This window comes from Scyliorhinus canicula, chromosome 17 (genome assembly GCF_902713615.1).
Source record: "Scyliorhinus canicula chromosome 17, sScyCan1.1, whole genome shotgun sequence".
In the NCBI taxonomy this organism is placed as follows: Eukaryota; Metazoa; Chordata; class Chondrichthyes; order Carcharhiniformes; family Scyliorhinidae; genus Scyliorhinus; species Scyliorhinus canicula.
This window is the reverse complement of record NC_052162.1, coordinates 13,392,714-13,412,889: the sequence shown is the minus strand read 5'-3', so window position 1 is coordinate 13,412,889 and position 20,176 is coordinate 13,392,714. Positions and strand designations below refer to the sequence as shown.

The following is a 20,176-nucleotide window of genomic DNA, read 5'->3' as shown; positions in this document are numbered from 1 at the left end:
CACCGGAAGAACCAGTTTATATCGCTAAATGACGGCAGAACATTCATATTTTGGTTGAAACCATCTAATTTCACATTGTTCAACTTGTTTATGGGTCTTCAGTAAGGATGAGGTGGGGAAGGGGGAAAGATCCTCAATTATTTTTTTAAATAGTCGTGTCCGCTCATTTCAAAACCAACACAGTTTCTTTCCATTGATCGTTATGGGACCACCCCTCTTGCTGATTACACCAAATGATCAATAGTGCTTGATAGAGCCAGAGATAATGAAATGATCTATAGATACCCCAAGGACAAATAAAATTACTGAGATCAATGGAGCTTTGAAGAAACAACCCAAAATATTTGACAGCTACAATCACTTAAATCCAAAGGTGCACAAACATGAGCTCTTCCGTTATAAAGATCTGGGAGAGGTTCATTACGGTTGCTTATAAGAAGGCAAAAGATGTGCAAATATTTAAATCTCCTAGCTGAATATATCATCAGCAATATCAGGCTGTAGTAGATAGGAAAATGCACAATCTCCATTTCTTTCTCAATATGACTCTCCCAACATTATCCTGTCATTATTTCCAGTTTTATGTACAATTAACAGCACAAAAATAGGCCATACAGCCCCAATTATGTTTACGCTCCACACGAACATCCCCACCACTCGACCAACATAACCTGCCAAACACAAGACTTCAGTGAAGATTTCTGTTGACGTCAAGGCACAAAATCAATGGATGTTATAGAAATAAAACATTGGGCTTCACAATGGTCACAAATTAAGCATCTTATTCTTTTTTGAGCAAGTTGAAAGGTCCCAGATCTCTATTCTATCTTTGGAGAAGGGACGTGCAAAGTATTTTAGCATCCGCTACCATCTTCATTTCAAATATAGATTAAAAGATCCATTACTTGCCTTACATATTCCATGAGTACATTCATTAAATTCATGCAACCACTAACTGCCTTCCTTGTCAGAACTTTTGTCAGTTCCATTTTATAGAACTTTACGACTTTTCACAGACGCTGTGCACAAAATAATAATTCTTTCATATGCAGGGATTTCACAAGGTCATATATCTATCCATCACATTGTCATAATATCTATGACAAACTTTAAGTTTGCATTATTATTGGTACAGCAATAACCACTGAGTTAAGTACAACTGGAAGAGCAGAGAACAGCCTAAGCTGTAAACTGTCATGACTCTCGACTACATCAGCAAATATATTAAAGTGAGCCTGTTGCAGGCAGCTCTTTTTCAGGGCAATGTTAACCATACATTAGTAGAAATTATTTTCAAGACATTTAATCCAACTCCAACTGATGCAAGACCTTGATTTCTAATTAGGAATTACAATAGCGTTCAAAAAAATTTCATCGCAAAACAGTTGAGCAAAATAATGCTACTTAATTTAATTAAAGCACTTCCAGATGACAATGGATTGATAAAATATCACAGCAAACCATACTGAAAGGTTTCCAGATTTTAAAAACCAGACAAAGATGGAGAACAAAGAGATTCTTCTTTCTCCAAATTATAAAAATAAGTTTCAGGTAAATATTTGATGGCAAGAGGGTTTAGGAAACACAAATACGGCAACTTACCCAAATTTCGTTTAGATACAGTCTTCAAACTTCCACTGACTGAGAAATAAATAAGAGCCAACAACAGGATCTGAATTTTCATGTTTTGGTTTCTTCGGGAGCTGCAACAAAAACAACAGGTTCATCTATAATACAGCTGCTTATGAAAAGTGAAAATGAATTCTTTAACGTTCAAGCTTTCTAAAGTTGCACTTAATTTGTGACAATGTTTTGATACAAAACTTATTCCTTCAAAACTTCAAAAAACATTGGCCGGGATTCTCCCCTACCCGGCGGGGTGGAGGGTCCCGGCGCGTCGGAGTGGCGTGAACCACTCCGGCGACGGGCCGCCCCAAAAGGTGCGGAAGCCTCCGCACCTTTAGGGGCCAAGCCCTCACGTTGAGGGGCTAGGCCCGCGCCGGAGTGGTTCCCACTCCGTCGCTGTTGTGAACGGCCTTTGGCGCCATGCCAGCCGGGGCCGAAAGGACTTCGCCGGCCGGCGTAAGTCCGCGCATGCGCCGGAGCATCAGCGGCTGCTGATGTCATACCGACGCATGTACAGGGGAGGGGGTCTCTTCCGCCTCCGCCATGGTGAAGACCATGGCGAAGGCGGAAGAAAGAGTGCCCCCACGGCACAGGCCCGCCCCCCGATCAGTGGGCCCCGATCGCGGGCCAGGCCACCATGGGGGCACCCCCCGGGGTCAGATCGCCCCGCGCCCCCCCCACCCCCCCGCCAAGGACCCCGGCGCCCTCCCGCGCCACCAATCCCTCCGGTCAGGTAGGTGGTTTAATTCACGCCAGCGGGAGAGGCCTGTCAGCGGCGGGACTTCGGCCCATCGCGGGCCGGAGAATCGTCGCGGCGCGATTCCAGCCCCCACCGAATCTCGGGGGGGGGGAGAATTCGGGACACGGCAGGGGCGGGATTGATGCCGGCCCGGCCGATTCTCCGACCCGGCGGGGGGGTCGGAGAATCCCTCCCATTATTTTAAATAAAAATGTGGACAAACTTCGGCCCACAATTAACAATGAAATTATATTACGATCCCGACCTGACCCGAACAGCGGCTAAGATACCGGACAGAAACCTCTAGATTTTATTTAAATTTTGTGAGACTGTGAGGAAACGATACCTTGCTCCAAGAGTGATTTCACACAAAATAGGGATGTAGTATATTGAAGAAAATTTATTACGAACACAGTATTAAAATACCTTTAACATCATAGAAGAAAATAGCTTACAATTATCCCTTAAACAATGCTCATCAACACAATGACACAAGAACCTTTAACTGCTATCTTTATTCCCACTCAAACAGCAAACCATCTCAGCTCTCAATCCACTTTTAAATATAGTGAGCAGACCCAGGCATACTTGCTTAATAGATGCTCTTTGAGGCTGTTTTAAGGGATTCACCTGAATCCCGTCAGAACCATGCAGAAACAGAGGGATGGATTCTCCACAACCCCGCGCCGGGGTGGAGAATCCACTTTCACGCTGTAATCGGACCCAGTGCCGGTCCGATGATTCTCTGGGCCCCAAAAATCAATAATAATAATAATAATAATCACTTATTGTCACAAGTAGGCTTCAATGAAGTCACTGTGAAAAGCCCCTACTCGCCACATTCCGTCGCCTGTTCGGGGAGGCTGGTACAGGAATTGAACCTGTGCTGCTGGCTGTGTTCTGCATTATAAGCCAGTGATTTAGCCCACTGTGCTAAATCAGCCCCTTGGCTGATCAGTGTGATCGCAGAGTACACTGGGGGGGGGGGGGGCCCATTGCCAGAGGCCCACCTAGCAATTCTCCACTCCCAACCGGCCGAGTTCATGACGGCGTGGAACTAGCCAAATTTTGCTGGGCGGGATGCTGGCATGGCGGCTGCGGACTCGGTCCGCGGCCGCCCTGGTCAGGGAAGGGGGGACCGGAGACGGGGGCCCTTATAGGTGGCTGGGCATTAGATATGCGGGGTTAGATGCTCAGGCACTCAGCCGATCGGGAGGTCTCATTTCTCAGTGTGGCTCCGTAGTCCGAGTCCGCCATGGAGCTCGACGCGGCTGCTGGAGGCCACAACCGTGTGCAGTACCTACTCCAACCGGAAGTGTGGGGGCCCGTATCCGCAGCTAAAGCGGTGAGATTTACTCAGGGTCCCTGCTAGCCCCCTGCAAGGCATTGAATTAGGTCAACTTTGTTATCGGAATGTCGGGAGTAAAACTCCACTGATTTTTGGGAGAATCCAGCCCACTGTCTGTATTTCTTCAGCTTCTCAGCTTGTTTCAGATCACCTTCCTCCCACACAACTCTGAACTGCTTGGAAATAAACTGCTAATCTGTCTACAGACATATCTTTAACTGAACTGCATTGAGAGCAGATGCTTGAGTTCTGCTCATATCCCAATCTAAAGCCAAACTGCATTTCTGCAAAATGTCTGGTACTATAGCTCCTCCCATTGGTCACATTATCTTACCAACTGGTCACAATGTATCTAATTAACTGTTCCACAAGGAACCCCCTTAATCTAAATAAAAGTCTATTAGCCCAAGCTTTTACAATGCTTTAGTTGCATCTCAGGCTCCCAAAAATATAGTTGCTTTGTAAATCAGAACTTTTAAAAATACTATAGCAGCAGTCATAGACACACTTACCCAGGCGGTTAACCCTTACAGCACCAAATACCTATATTGCAATAGATCTGAAATCCTTACATTCACCACAAATGTCTCCACTTGTAAACAGCAATTGGGCTTTACTCCAAGGGAGATTTTAAGACTTCTATCACTGATTGAATAAAACAAATAAAATATTATTTTCTGCACTAAAGTTGGGCAAAGGCAGTCACAACGAACTCTGTTCCTTAAGTTGATTAGAATTTATTTCGGGATTTATGCAATTTGTCTTTCTGAAACAAAATGAAACAATGCTCCAGGAAATCCATTTATAACAATTTGGTGAAACTACACAAAGGCATTTAGATGGAGGGTCAACAAATGTTAACTCGCTTTTTTCAGTTGTTGAGCATTTCCAATATGTTCTGTTTTTGTTCCAGATTTCCAGCAGTATTTTGCATTTGTATGAAGGCATTCTTAGTTACTTTGTTTCCATTATTCATACGGTAGAGCTTTATTGCAAATGCTGAAATTCTCTCATCCCACTTGATCATCAAGGAGAGTCAGTCAGTGATGACAGCAAACTCTCCAACTAACTTGTCCCTGAAGCATTAATTTCACAATTGAGTTAACAATGACTTGAAAATGAAAATGAAAATGAAAATCGCTTATTGTCACAAGTAGGCTTCAAATGAAGTTACTGTGAAAAGCCCCTCGTCGCCACATTCCGGCGCCTGTTCGGGGAAGGCTGGTACGGGACTTAAAGATAAGTGTCAAAAATAGTGGGATGTACAGCTATTGGTAGTTTCCCAAAACCATTTTTCAGATTACAGTTGCCTCTCTGAGCCATTTTCTTTTTCAGTGGAGAACCACAGAGCCATGGAAAAGTTACAGTACAGAAGGAGGCCATTCAGTCCATCCTGTCCGTGCCAAACCCAAGGACACCCAGGTTCCCTTTCTAATCCCACCTTCCTGCATCCAGTCCAGAGCACTTATTTCCAGGATCCTCACTAGCGTGTAGTTTACAGCACTTAAGGTGCAAATCCAAGTACTTTTCAAAAGAGGTTAGGTTCTCTGCCTCCACCACCAATTTGGTCAGTGAATTCCGTTTGACAGAATATTTGTCAGAGATTTCAACCGTAGGCCCGATGATATTCAATCTTCCCACAATTTCCAAAAATGTTACTTATTTTCTCAGAATATGTATTTAAGGTTTTGGACATGGACATGGGGCGGGATTCTCTGACCCCCGGGGGGTTGGAGAATCGCCCGGGGCCGGCGTCAATCCCGCCCCCGCCGTGTCCCGAATTCTCTGTCCCCCGAGATTCGGCGGGGACGGGAATCGCGCCGCGCCAGTCAGCGGGCCCCTTGCGCTGATCGGCGGGCCCCTTGCGGCGATTCTCCGGCCCGCGATGGGCCGAAGTCCCGCTGCTGACAGGCCTCTCCCGCCGGTGTGGTTTAAACCACCTACCTGACCGGCGAGATTGGCAGCGCGGGCGGGCTCCGGGGTCCTGGGGGGGGTCATGGGGCGATCTGACCCCGGGGGGTGCCCCCACGGTGGCCTAGCCCGCGATCGGGCCCACCGATCGGCGGACGGGCCTGTGCTGAGGCGGTACACATTTTCTTCCACCTCTGCCATGGCCTTCACCACGGCGGAGGCGGAAGAGACGCCCTGCCCTGCGCATGTGCCGGTATGACGTCAGCAGCCGCTGATGCTCTGGCACATGCGCGGACTTACGCCGGCCAGCGAAGTCCTTTTGGCCCCGGCTGGCGTGGTGCCAAAGTCCGTTCATGCCAGCCGGCAGAGTGGGAACCACTCCGGCGCGGGCCTAGCCCTTCAATGTGAGGGTTTGGCTCCTAAAGGCGTGGAGAATTCTGCACCTTTGGGGCGGCCTGACGCCGGAGTGGTTCACGCCACTCCGACACGCCGGGACCCCCCGCCCCACCTAGTAGGGAGAATCCCGGCCATGGTATACAAAAGTGGATAATGGTGAATTGATATAAACAATTTGTTAGGCCATAGTTGGAAGTTGTGTTGTTTTGGGTCCCATTGGAGATGAAGGGTGGGATTTATCGATCACCCCATTGCATGTTTTTCAGCAGGTGAGGCGGCCTCAAAGTGGGATCGACAAGCACCGACGTTGTCAACTAGATTTTCCATTGACTACACCCCTCGCCGTCGGGAAACCCGTGCACCGGCATGAGACCGGAATTTCCCGCTGGCGTGAGCAGCCAGTAAATCCCGCCAGTTAATGCAGTAGAGAGTTTACAGGATATGTTCACCAGGGTGATGTCAAGTATGTGGCGAGACATTGGAATACAAGAAAACACCAGAAAAGTCTACAGTGCTAGCGAGAAATCTTCACATCAATCCATCCAAGCATTTGTTCTGTTGCAAATGGGAGACGCTGCAATCAATTCTGGGAAGTTTTACGGTGGGAGGAATTGGTCAATGATATACACTCATTAATCGAGGCAAGATAACAAATAACAGTCATCTGCAAGTGATCAGATAACACCGTGGAAGTAGTATAGTATCCCCTAGAATAGATGAGGCATTGGTTGGCTATCATTCCTAGCCACACCAATCTGGTTTGACGACTGTTAAAAGTATCAATTAAACTTGAGTTATTGACTTGATGTCCAAAATCCATGCATGCATGCATCTGGATGTCCAATGTCAAACTTAAGACAGATGTGTTCAGATTTCATAACAAATTTATCGACACACAGAGCCACAGACCGTGAATTATTGACCAAAAATATTGAAATACTTAACATGAAAGTGTCAAGCAAAATATGGACATTGATATTAATATAAAATTTGACAGATTATTTCTTACCTTCTTTCTTTTTTAAAAAAAAATTTAGATTACCCAATTATTTTTTCCAATTAAGGGGCAATTTGGCGGGGCCAATCCACCTACTCTGCACATTTTTGGGTTGTGGGGGTGAAACCCACGCAGACACGGGGAGAATGTGCAAACTCCACACGGACAGTGACCCAGAGCCGGGATCGAACCTGGGACCTCAGCGCCGTGAGGCAGTTGTGCTAACCACTAGGCCACCATGCTGCCCGAATATTTCTTAACTTGACATGTTAAACAATCAGTAGTAATATAAAGTTATGTTAATACCATTGCAACTTATTTCCAGAATCCTCAATAGCGTGTCTGCAAAGTTTTACAATGCAAAGTTAACAATGAGTTTTTCCACCTCATTGCCCCTTGCCAATTTGACAAAAGCATCGTGACTACGTCTACGTGTCTTTAACGACTCTATTTCCAATGTAATCCCTTTGACAGCTTGTCGCAACTTGATGGCTGAACTTTTACAACATTATTCCCACTGTGAAATGCAGTCAGAAAAATCAAGTCTGTCAAAAGAAGGAACAATCTGTGCAGCATGAAACCCACATTTCAAAAGACAATGTACTTGTCAAAGCTCCCAGAAGCTGCATCAATTCTTTGTCAACTTTATCACAAAGTTCCGCATGTTTATAATGTTAGCTGCGTTGGCATTCAGGGAAGTGACCAAGCTACAATTTTCTTAATATACGCAACAGAGGAATTATAAAAGCTCAGGAGACTCGAGAACGTGAATCCAAAATGGCGGCACATTTTCAGCTCAGAGAAAAGGAATGCAGCACAAAGGTCCCAACCGGGATTACCAATCATGCAGGTCCCAATCCCGGCCGGCTATTAAGAGATGATTCTATGAGCCCCAGCTGATGGACCTCTGCCCATTAGTGAGTTAACCGGTATTCCACAAGCCCCATGGGGAGATCAATTAGGTCTTCCTTGCGGGTCACGTGAGGGTCATTACAAAAAAAAACTGTTGTTGTTTAAACATTGTAGTCTGCAAGGTTAATTTTGCTCTTTATTCATTCATGGGATGAACATCACAGGCAAGTCCAGCATTTATTGCCCATCCATTATTGCCCTTGAACCCAGTGGCCTGCTAGGCTATTTCAGTGGGCGGTTAAGAGTCAACCACATTCATAGAATCCCTACAGTGCAGAAGGAGGCTATTCGGCCCATTAAGTCTGCGCTGACCCTCCCTGAAAGAGCACCCTACCTTGGCCCACTCTACCACCCAACCCTGCAACTCTAACTAACCTGCACATCTCTGGACACAAAGGGAAAATTTAGCATGGCCAATCCATCTAACCTGCACTTCTTTAGACTGTGGGAGGAAACTGGAGCACCCAGAGAAAACCCACGCGGACACGGAGAGAAAGTGAAAACTCTACACAGACAGTCAACTGAGGCCGGAATTGAACCCGGGTCCTTGGTGCTGTGAGGCAACAGTGCTAACCGCTGTGCCACCTGCTATTGCTGTAGCTCTGGAGTCATATGCAGGTCAGACCAGGTAAGCATGGCGGATTTCTTTCCCTGAAGGTTATTGGAGAACCAGGTGGGTTTTAAACAACAATTGATGTTAGTTTTACCTTTGCTGAGACTAGTTTTCAATTCCAGATTTATTGATTAAATTTAAATTCTACCAGCTGCTGTGGTGGGATTCAAGTCCATGTCCCTAGAGCACTATTGGCTGGATTACTAGTCCAGCGACATTGCCACTAGCCCACCATTGCACCGTCTACCATGACATTTCCCATGAGTAACCAGGGGATGAGTGGGGCCAGGAATATGGAACAGAAGGGAGCACAGACAGGAAACAAAAATGTCCCCGCAGCACAGTGGACAGCTGTAGAATGAAGAGGCTGGTATTCTGTTATTTAGGGACTGGGAGCGGCAAACCCCAGGCGCTACAGGAGGTGGAGATGATCGAAAGAACAGCTGAGGAAAGATGTTTGTTTTCACCAATATGTTTTACAAAACAAATGATATATGTACGTTAAAAAAACTCTAGAAGGGCAACACGGTGGCACAGTGGTTAGCACTACTGCCTCATGGTGCTGAGGTCCCAGGTTCGATCCCGGCCCCGGGTCATCGTCCGTGTGGAGTTTGCACATTCTCCCAGTGTCTGCGTGGGTCTCACCCCCACAACCCAAAGATGTGCAGGGTAGGTGGATTGGCCAGGGTAAATTGCCCCTTAATTGAACAAAAAAGAATTGGGTACTCTGAATTTATTTTAAAAATAACGGGCTGGATTCTCTGTTCCTGAGCCGAAGTGCCGATGCCAACGGAGGATCCGTGGTGTTTCACAATGGGAGAATTGGCGCAAACCCCTCACTGGTTCTGCTACCGGTGAAGTGCTAGCACTGGCGCCACCTGAAACACCAGTGGAACGCACGGTAAACTGTTGGAGAATCGGCGGGTCCGTGCTGCACATGCACAGGACTGACAAACTGCAGCCGCGGGTACGCCTACACCCCCCACTCACGCACTGATTGCACCGGAGAAGATGCCGTCGGGTGTGCTGGACCACCTACCCACCCACCCCGACCTCACAGCCCACCTCCTGGCCACTCCTCGCTACTCCCCCCAGCCCTGGCAGAAGTGGCACGGATTTGGCCAAGTGTGGTAGTGCTGGGCACTGTCCGCACGCCTTGTCTCTCCCTCCGCAGCCACCACGCCAGGCGAACGACCGCTGAGACCACACATGACCCGCGCCATCGGGAACTCGGCCCATCGGAGGCGGAGCATCGCGGGTGGGCCCGCTAATGACACTCCAATGAGGCTTGCGACTGCACGCGGTCTTGATGCCGCCGATTTGGAGGGGACGGAGCATCGCAGCCCGGTGTCAAACTGGCGCCTGCCCCGAATATGGCATCGGGAGCCATTCTCCGCCTGACTGGCATCCCAACTTCAGCGTCGGGCAACGGAGAATCCCACCCCAGAAAACCCCAGTAAAAAGCGGTACCCCTGTCAATAGGGGTAAAAATACTGTTTGGTTATTCAGGGCCATATGAAAAGTTTGCTGAAGCCGAAAAGCCTTGATCTCCAGCACATTGCTTCAGGATTTTACCTTTATACAGTTAGTTGTATTGCTCTCCTATAAAAAAAACCTGAGTGTTTGAAAATAGATATTTTGCTTTTGTTTTCATATTTTCAGTCAAGAAAATGTCATGCCTTGAATGTATTCACCCCAGCATTTAAATGCTTCGGGCATTTTCCCATCAGGGGATGGTCTTGTCAACGGGCTTGGAAAAAGAATTCTGACACGGTATGCATACCAACCCCTGTGCTGGTCATTAAGACACAGAAGGGAGTCAGCCTGGGTCTAAATTCTGGCGGATGTAGTACATAGAACAAGACAGAGAGAGTCTTTGGAGTTACATAGTGCCCCTGGGTGGTTCATTTCATTTCATCCCAGTTACCTGTGGGAAATCCCATTAACTCAGGCCCAAGGCAAGGACAATAGGCCTCTGACAGCAAACTTTACTGGGAATATTTCAAACGCATCAAGCACAGCTTCTCCATTATCTTGTAAATCATGTCAGGTGAAAGTTTAGAACAATGCTCTTTAGATTTGTGGGGAAGCGGAATGGGATTCAAACGTCCAAGTGATTCACTGATTATTTTCTCTTCCCCATGTTTTACTGGCAGAGGTTTGCTGATTGCTGATGCTTCATTAAGGCTAGGATTTGACATTGTTCGGGCAGCACGCTCCCAACCTGGATGAGTGTGAAATTGCGGGAGAAGATATAAGGCGTGTTGCGCACTTGTGCAGTATATCGGTATAAGAGAGTCAGAATCATGTGTGACGACAATCAAGCAGGGAAGTTAGCCCATGAAAGATTTCCACAGGAACTTCACTGCAGTGTTGATCTGAACCTTCTTGTGACAATAAAGATTATTTAAAAATTAAAAAGGGCCAACTGAATATCATTTTACGCTGCCCCTTCTGCTTTTACGATTAGCAGACGGGCCAATTGGCCAGGCGACTTTCACGTTTGAGCTCCAACCTGCACCCAGGGCGGGATGAACATGTCAGGGCTGAAATGAAATTGACAAATTTGTCTGTGTATGATTGTACTGCCTAGATTGTATTGCACATGGCATAGCTTTACTTATTTCTTAGGTGTCAACAACTCCATGGGACAGCTCCGCAGTGGCTGTCCTCGGGAGTGAGCAGGTTAGAAACGTCAGCCCCTATCCTCCCCTTTATCGGCGCCTAGCCTTGTTTCCCCCCCCCCCCCCCCCCGCCCGCCCCCCCATGCCCCCCCCCCCCCCCCCCTCCCCCCCACCTCCCCATGCCGCCCCCTCGCCCCGGCAGCATGGAGCTTTCACAGCGCGCATTTCACGTTGGCTAGCCACTTATTGGACTGTCGGTGTGAAATTGCGGTGCAGGGCATGTCGCATCCGCTTCCCGGCCCGCTGAGTGCAGGTGCCCAATGGGTGCTTTGTTTGGTGGTTCTTGCACAGGCAGCTGTTTTTATAATTCCTTTGTGTCACTCGCGCGATGTTTTTATGGAAACAAAATCTGAACTGAACAAATGCAATGTAACATGTTTTTGAATTCTACTGTGACAACGACACCTTTCAGATTGCAGCAAGACATCCCAATGCACGTCACAGGTGCATGGTCAAATTTCGACAGCAAGATGTTGGCCAAAATGTTAGCTGTTAAGGAGCCGCATAAAGGAGTTGAGGGAGGTTAAAGGAAGGGAAAGTTTCGGGAGGGAGTTCTGGAGGTTAGGGTTTGGGCAGCTGGAAGCACAGGGATCCGTAGACGTCCAAATTTGGAGAATTGCGGAAATAATGAGGGGTTGCAGAACTGGGGGAGAATATAGAGATGTGGAGGGGGCGAGGGCTGGGGGAGGGGACACAGAGGTCTATGATTGAGTTAGAGAGAAATTATGTTTCTTTAAACCTCCCACCACAATCAGCAAAATAGACCTAAAGGTCTAAATTACAAATGGACCCACTTCTGTGCTCAGCACAGCGAACAGGCCCAAAGCGGCACAATTACTTCTATTCACTAGCGGAAAAAGTATCTTTTAAATAAATAATAAAATTTTTATTACAGGAAGCCAGGAAAATTTTCCAGAGCCATTCACAAACCCAGGGCATTCCAGAGGTCTTCATGATCAACTGAATTACTGTTGAAATGTATGAACATTCAGTTGGTAATTCACGGCATAGCAACGGTACAGCAAACCGTAGTAAAATAAACGACTAGATCATTCAATTGTTATCTAGAGCACACATCGAAGGCATCAGTTAGAATTATACACTACCTTGTTAACATTTTCGGAATATTGAACAGGAAATAAATCATGGCCAGCAAACCCGGCAAACACCACTCCAATTCTTAAATATTTTATGTCTGCCTAAGAGGGCAGGTGGGGCCTACATTTATACCTCATCTGCAAGAGAAAGGAGACTTCCATTACAGTTAATAAGTATCTGCAGAATTTTACTCATTGGATACGATCATATGTTGAATATGGCATGGTGGCACACTGGTTAGCACTTCTGCCTCACAATGCCAATGACCCAGGTTCAATTCTACCTTGGCTGACTGCCTGTGAAATTTGCACGTTCTCCCCGTGTCTGCGTGGGTTTCCTCTGGATGCGCTAGTTTCCTCCCACAGTCCAAAGACGCGCAGGTTAGGTGGATCGACCATGCTAAATTGCCGCCTACTGTCCGTAGGTTAATTGGGGTTACAGGGATAGAGTAGGCCTGGGTGGGAAGCTTTTTGGGGGGGTTGGTACAGACTCAATGGGCCGAATGACCTCCTTCTGCACTATGAAGTATATATTAAAATCCAAGTTTGGGTCACTATATGCAATGTCAGAATGTGTTGAAACTCCAATATCCTTTTTATCTCTGAGCAATTGTATTGTGCAAGTGTCCACATAAACATGCTAAGTTTAGATTTACTTTTCACATTATTTCATCTGGTGCTGCAAGGAAAGAGTTTCTCAACAACACTCCAAGGGCAGGATTGGACATGATTACCATGCCACTAAAGTGGTTGCTGAGCCTGCTCCCTGGAGCCCCCTGACCACCCAGCCCAACCTCAGTACACCCCTATGCCCCCTCACCATGTCTTTCCTCTTCACAAACCCCCTGCCATCCCAGTTAAATTATCTCCCCCTCTCAATATCTAAACCAACTTGATTCCAACACCGCACTTGGGGTGTGATTCTCTGCCCGTTCACAGAAGTGGGATTCTCAAGCCCCTTTGTAGCTGGCCTTGGGAGATGAATGTTATGGGCCAGGGTTGAGAGACCCAAAGTGTATCATGGAGTTCACCTGACCCACAACTTTTAATAGATTGTGGTATGGGGAGCACACGGCCAACTCTACAGGTGTGGTACAGCAGAAATGGCAAAATATTTTTTGAAGTAAAACAATGTTTATTCTATGAACTCAAGTTAACCTTTTTAAAACATACAGTGAACATCTTAGCAACCATTAATTCAAATACAACCCCCAAAGAATACAACACTAAGTAATCCTTCAGATTTCCTTTTAACATCCATAAGACTTAAACAATACCATGTTAATATTTTTCCAAAGTGTTTTGCCCCCTCATTGGCCCTGTTTGTTTGCTTCTGTGAGGAGATTACATGGCTGATTTTTGGGTGCAGTGGGGTGAACAGTTTGGGAGGGGGGAACAAAGGTGACAGGAACGATGGAAGTTGGTTGGGATGGGATGTCTCCTTTATTCATTCATGGGATGGGGGTGTCACTGGCTGGGCCAGCAGTTGTTGCCCACCCCTGAGGGCATTTGTTGTTGGTCTGGAGTCAGACCAGGTAAAGATGACAGATTTCCTTCCCGAAAGGACATTACTGAATCAGATGGGTTTTTACAACAATGGTTTCATGGTCGTCATTAGATTTTAATTCCAGATTTTTTTATTGAATTCAAATTCCACCATTAGCCATGGTTGGATTCAAGCTCATATTCCCAGGGCACTGTGGTGAATCACAGTCCGTGTAATTCACACTGTTATTATATATGATGTACTGTGTCTGTGTAAGCTCGGTATACGAGCAGTTGCGCGGCTCTGCCCCTAGGGGGAGATGAGGAGTTTGTACTGGGCTCCACCCTTGGCTCCGCCCTTGGCTCCGCCCATGGCTCCTCCCACTAACCAGAAGTATAAAGCCTGGCAGTCTGAACCTGCCTGCCAGTTCATCTCGGCACAGGCAGGCTCCATTGTAAGATCATTAAAACCACTGTTTACTTCTAACCACGTGTCGTGTGAATTGATGGTCATATCAGGCACTGCCCTAGGTCTCTGGATTACTTGTCCAGTGGCAATACCACTATGTCACTGAAGGGGAGAAGGCTCAATGGAACAGTCTGTCAAACCCATATGACTGGAAAGCATATTTCAGTGAAGAAGCACAAAGTGCCCAAAGACATACATCTAAAACCAAACCCGAATCAAAGAGAAAAAAAATCACATTTTCTGATTTTCATTCTGCCCACAGTTATGAAAGTCAGTGAGAACTTATTCCGAAGTTATTTGCATTAAATGCTTTCGGAAACATTAGGATGGCTTTTGAGACAAAAGGCAGATTTTGAAAGAAGGTAGCGGGAAGAAAATGAAAACAATTTCAAAAATAAGAGCCAAATAAAATTAGGTAAAGTGCAGGGCAGCCAAGGTTATGGTCATGGTAGAAAACAGTAAATAAAGTTGCCATAGTTCCAGATGATCCTTTGAGGACGAGAGCTGACTCATGGTGGTTTGACCTGAGGATGACCACACCTCAGGTGAGGGGCAAGGTTGAGAAGGCGGATCCTTCATGAATTACCTCAGCTGGTACGGGAATTGAACCTGCACTGCTCACCTTGCTTGATGTTACAAACCAGCTCTCCAGCCAACTGAGCCACACCGACCCCCAGACAACAGTCAGCAATGGTAAGACGAGCTGCTAAGATTGAACGAGATATATGCATTCAAAAAAATAATGAATAAACCAATATAACAGATATGGAATGGAGGTGAAAAGATTATTTACTGAAGACTATACTTATTTTGAGAGCACACAATGATCTGAATAATAATAATCTTTATTGTCACAAGTAGGCTTACATGAACACTGCAATTAAGTTACTGTGAAAATCCCCTAGTCACCACATTCCAGCACCTGTTCGGGTACACGGAGGGAGAATTCAGAATGTCCAATTCACCTAACAGCACGTCTTTCGGGACTTCTGGGAGAAAACCCGGGCACCCAGAGGAAACCCACGCAGACACGGGGAGAACATGCAGTCTCCGCACGGAGAGTGACCGAAGCCGGGAATCGAACCTGGGACCCTGGTGCTGTGAAGCAACAGTGCTAACCATTGTACAATGAATATGTTCAGAATTTTCTGGATATACTACTTGTACTTTTAATGAATGTCAGGATGTTAGCTCATTTGTAACTCCCTCAGCACTATGGCAGCAATGGTGTATGATGTCAAGCAAGTAAGTGTATAGTGATATATATGGCTTCAAGAAAATTGTCATTTCACTGACAGTACATGAAATTTAAAGCACGGAAATAGGTCATTGAGCTCAACTGTTTATTTTTCACACAAATGTTCAGCCACCCTACTTTTTCGATCTTTAACAAGACATCTTCTGTTCCTTACCCCATCTATGTACTAATCTAGGTTAATACATACATCAAAATGATGAAGTATGCATCTGATACTGTAACAGTAGCTGCCAGTGTTTCAAAGTTATGCAGGTATAAAGTGGGATCCAGATTTTCATTCCATGCACACAGTCCTTCATTGTCACTTCCTCCACCTTAGACCAGAAAAGGAGACCTCTAGGTTTTAAACAAAATTCTTTGTGGGGCTATTATGAGGCCAGATTTTGTGGTCAGTGGCACATGAACAATTGAACTGGAAATTGCCGTAATTATAATATTAATAATAATTATAATAATAATCTTTATTACTGTCACAAGTAGGCTTACATTAACCTGCAATTTTTTGTTTTTTAATTTTTTAATAGAATTTACAGTACAGAAGGACGCCATTTGGCCCATCGGGTCTGCACCGACCCTCGGAAAGAGCACCCAAGCCCAAACCTCCGACCTATCCCCATAACCCAGTAACCCCACCTAACCTTTTTGGACCTGAAGGGAAATTTAGCATGGTCAATCCACCTAACCTGCACAAGTTTGGGTTTGGGAGGAAACTGGAGCATCCGGAGGAAATCGACGCAGACACGGGGAGAACGTGCCAACTCCGCGCAGACAGTGACCAAAACGGGAATCAAACCTGGGACTCTGGAGCTGTGAAGCAACTGTGCTAACCACTGTGATGCCGTGCTACCCAATGAAGTGCAATGAAGTTACTGTGAAAATCCCCTAGTCGCCGCACTCCGGCACTTGTTTGGGTACACTGACGGAGAATTCAGAATGTTCAATTCACCTAATAGCATGTCTTTCGGGACTTGTGGGAGGAAACCGGAGCGTCCGGAGGAAATCCACGCTGACACGGGGAGAAAGTGCCGACTCCGCATAGACAATGACCCAAGCCGGGAATCGAACCTGGGTCCCTAGCGCTGTAAAGCAACAGAGCGAACAACTGTGCCACCGTGCCACCCATTGAAGAGCCACTGCAGTGCCACATCCTTTACAAGGCATCTGAGGTCAGTGTGAATGTGGCATGTACTGCGTGTCTCCGTAATCACTCAGATTGCTAAACTGTTAATGAGCAGCATGGATCAGAAATTCTAAGTTAGTATATTTAACTCAATGTCATTAAATTAAACATATGAAAAAAAAAGTGACAAATAAAGACTGGATTGAGGGGGGAGATATATTTTGGGCAGTATATAGCTTGATTGGGTTTGATTGGCTAGGGTTTTCCAGCCCTCTTCCCATGGCGGGCTTTCCGGCAGTAGAGGTGGGTCGCCATTGGCCGGCGGTTTCCCCGGCAATGCAGCTGACAAGCCATGGAAAACACCATTGTCTTTGGTGGGAAACAAGATCCCACCACCAGCGAATGCCGAGCTGCCTCTGCCGTCAGAAAAACTGCTGTGGACGAGTGGGGGGAGCGGAAAATCCTGACCTTTGATTTCATTAAACCTGTGACAATAGCTAAAATGTTAAAGAATGAGACTCTACACTTGTTAAAAGTAATTTTCAGTGCTAGTTAGGCTGCTCGGCAGTAATTCGACCAAATTCACTCTGAAAAATGCTTAAGAATCTTCGAACATCAGGGATGAGAATCGGAGTAGATCAGGTGATCTGTCATTTGCTACAATTATGGCTGATCTTATTATAGAATCGCTACAGTGCAGGAGGAGGCCATTTGGGCCAGTGAGTCTGCACCAGCCCTCTGAAAGAGCAACGTACCTTGGCCCACTCTCGCACCCTATCACTGTAACCCCACATATCTATCTCAACTCAACTTTCGCAGCTGCTCCATATTCCTTGATTCCTGAGAGACCAGAAATCTTTCTCAGCCTTAATATATTCACCAATAGAGCATCCATCACCTCCTTAGAGAATTTGAAAGATCTACAACCATGGTGAAGGATTTTCTACTCATTTCAGTCTTAAACAATTGGCCCATTAGTCTGAGGCTGTTCCTGTGTACTAGATTCTGCCGCCTGTGCAAACAACCTTATCAGTCTTGTATTTTTCAATTGGGTCACATGTTCCAAGCTCTAGAGAATATGGGCCAAATCAACTCAGTCTCTCATAATGGAGCGAACCTTACATCGCAGGGGTGAATCTTGTGAACCCTCACAGCTCTGCCTCCAACGCAAGTATATCCTGCCTTCGAAATAAACCCAAACTGTGCCCCGTATTTCGATCTCAAAGCCTTGTACTATTGTAGCAAGAGGTTCTCACTCCTGTGCTCCACCTTTAACCAATTGTTTACTGCTTCTCGGAATTATCCTGAAAACATTGACATCACTATCTTCGCTATCAATGTTCAAATCTTTAAGTTGACATTTTCTTAAAGTTTGTCTAGCATTTAATATCAGATATTTCCATAAGGATTCACCATGTTATTTTTTCAGGTATTTCTAAATTACTGATCAGAAATTTTATCTGCCTCCCTAATAACGGCAAAACAAATTTAGTTGCCGCCCAACAATGGCTATTAAAACCGTATGCCTTGTCGTAGAGACTGTGCAGTTTAAAATAAATATCTAGTTGCTGTTATACAGACTGACTGACAATGTTGCTGCCACTTGCACTGAAGAACATGAAACATGAAGATGAAAGTGCAGAGCCTGATCTGACTTGTGCTGTGTGGAAGGTCAGGGCAGTTGACTGTACTTGTTAACATCAGTGATATATTTGGGGGGCCGATTTACAATCCATGCCAGTCGTCATATTTTACTTCCTGGTAGAAAGCTCTGGGGCTGAATCTTATTGAGAGGACAATACGTTGCTCATGGCTTTACACAATGTAGGAAAGATCTTCCAAAGCAGGCATTATTGAATCGTCTCACAAAGCCGAACACTCTAAAATTGTTAAGCGTTCTTCAAATGTTTTCTTCGAAACAGAAAGACACAGTATGCATGGGAGTCCATAATTGAGGTATATTGCATGCCCCTCTTAAATCAAAGATCCCGAAATGGAATTGATTAGTTATCCAAAATATAGCTCTTATTCCAACATCCATTTTCTATTTTATTGAATTTGAATTTCTCGATCATTCATTTTCCTAATTTCCCTTCCACATAAGTACAACAAATGCTTTCAACTTTCAAAAGCGGACTGTACCTTCTTTTCAGCACTTATGTTCCAACATCATGAACATTGCTAACTTTATTCAAATAAAATATTTTCTTCAAAGTATAAAACACATCTTCCATGGTCGTGCATGATTCCAGACCTCTCTCTCTCTCTCATTAACTCCACTGAATTTTTTGACAGTGCGGGGAGTTCAGATCTGCCAGGAAATTAAAGTCTTACATGATTTTCTTTAATTACTTTAATTATACATGGGAAAATGGGACTGACTTTGAACCAAACGGCGTTAATATGCTGGAAAGCTCACCTTGCTTGTCACAATATGACATGTCAATGCTGGGCGAGGGATGTGCCGTCACACTTCTGGTGGTTTGGCTTCCAAATTAGCCACGATGTAGGTAGTCATTCCTCGGGCTAAACTCATGCATGTCTCATTACAAGACCCAGTGAATTTGCAAGGCTCACTAGCTCATTGACTATTTCTACGATTATTGATATGGAGTTGTGGTGTCACCCAGCTTCGGTACCAGTTCAGCATGCAGGAGATCCTTCTGTTTGTATTTAGGTGCAAGCTTTGGCCTTCATTTTAGTCACTCAGTTTCCAAGGTATCAAAATGGGGCCGATCTCCTCTGGAGCTAAAGTCACCATACTAACTCAATGCAAAATTCAGTTGCCAGAATGGTTTAAAAATGTGAGAGAAAATTGAACTGCTTTGACTCTTTTGGTTCCAGAAAATAATTTAGACCTTTTTATACCAACATTGAAACAAAAGTCAAGGGAAAAAAATGGAACTGAAGTACCGATCAGCCAGGGACTGCTTAAATTGGCTTGAGTAGTTGAATGACCTACTGCTGCCATTTGTGTTATGACCATTATTGTACATTATATTCTGATATTTCCATCCTGATTTATCAGGCTTGTGAATAAATCTCTACGTTGCAATGTAGCCTGAGGTACATACCTGGTCAAGGTCACCTCGAGGGCCAACCAGGCACCTTATGCACCTACCAGTGGCAATAAACCTGGTTTACACCAGTAACCTCTGGCACATAATCCTTTCACTCCACACACATTGTTGAATACTTTGATTCACAGAAATGGAAAGACACAACCTTGGAAATTGCCATGCTTCTTTCACGTCAAGAGTAGCGGAGGGGTGGAGAAGCATAACCCGAACAGGCAGTAGAATTCTTTCGGAACAGAGGATAACAAATGAAATCTTTACAAGTTACGGTCTCCCTCCAAAACCTCAACTGACACCTGAATGGCACCGTGCTGGCACATGCAGCTTCCTCGTTTTTCGCAAATGGACCAGGTCACGCAGATTTCTGGCTGATTTCTGGCTCACAGCCAGATCCATAGAATCCATAGAATCCTTACAGTGCAGAAAGAGGCCATTCAGTTCATC

The 20,176-nt window shown here is 45.5% G+C and overlaps 1 protein-coding gene across 3 annotated transcripts in view; it reads right to left on the bottom strand.

The window, feature by feature from the left end:
* Positions 1-20,176, bottom strand: part of il1rapl2 (interleukin 1 receptor accessory protein-like 2) — a 1,090,987-nt gene that overhangs the window by 1,030,536 nt on the left and 40,275 nt on the right. For all 3 annotated transcript variants that reach the window (XM_038775345.1, XM_038775344.1, XM_038775346.1), the window contains exon 2: positions 1,603-1,703. In XM_038775345.1, coding sequence (XP_038631273.1) covers positions 1,603-1,684 — 82 coding nt within the window. In that variant the 5' untranslated portion in view covers positions 1,685-1,703. The remainder of the gene's footprint in view (positions 1-1,602; positions 1,704-20,176) is intronic.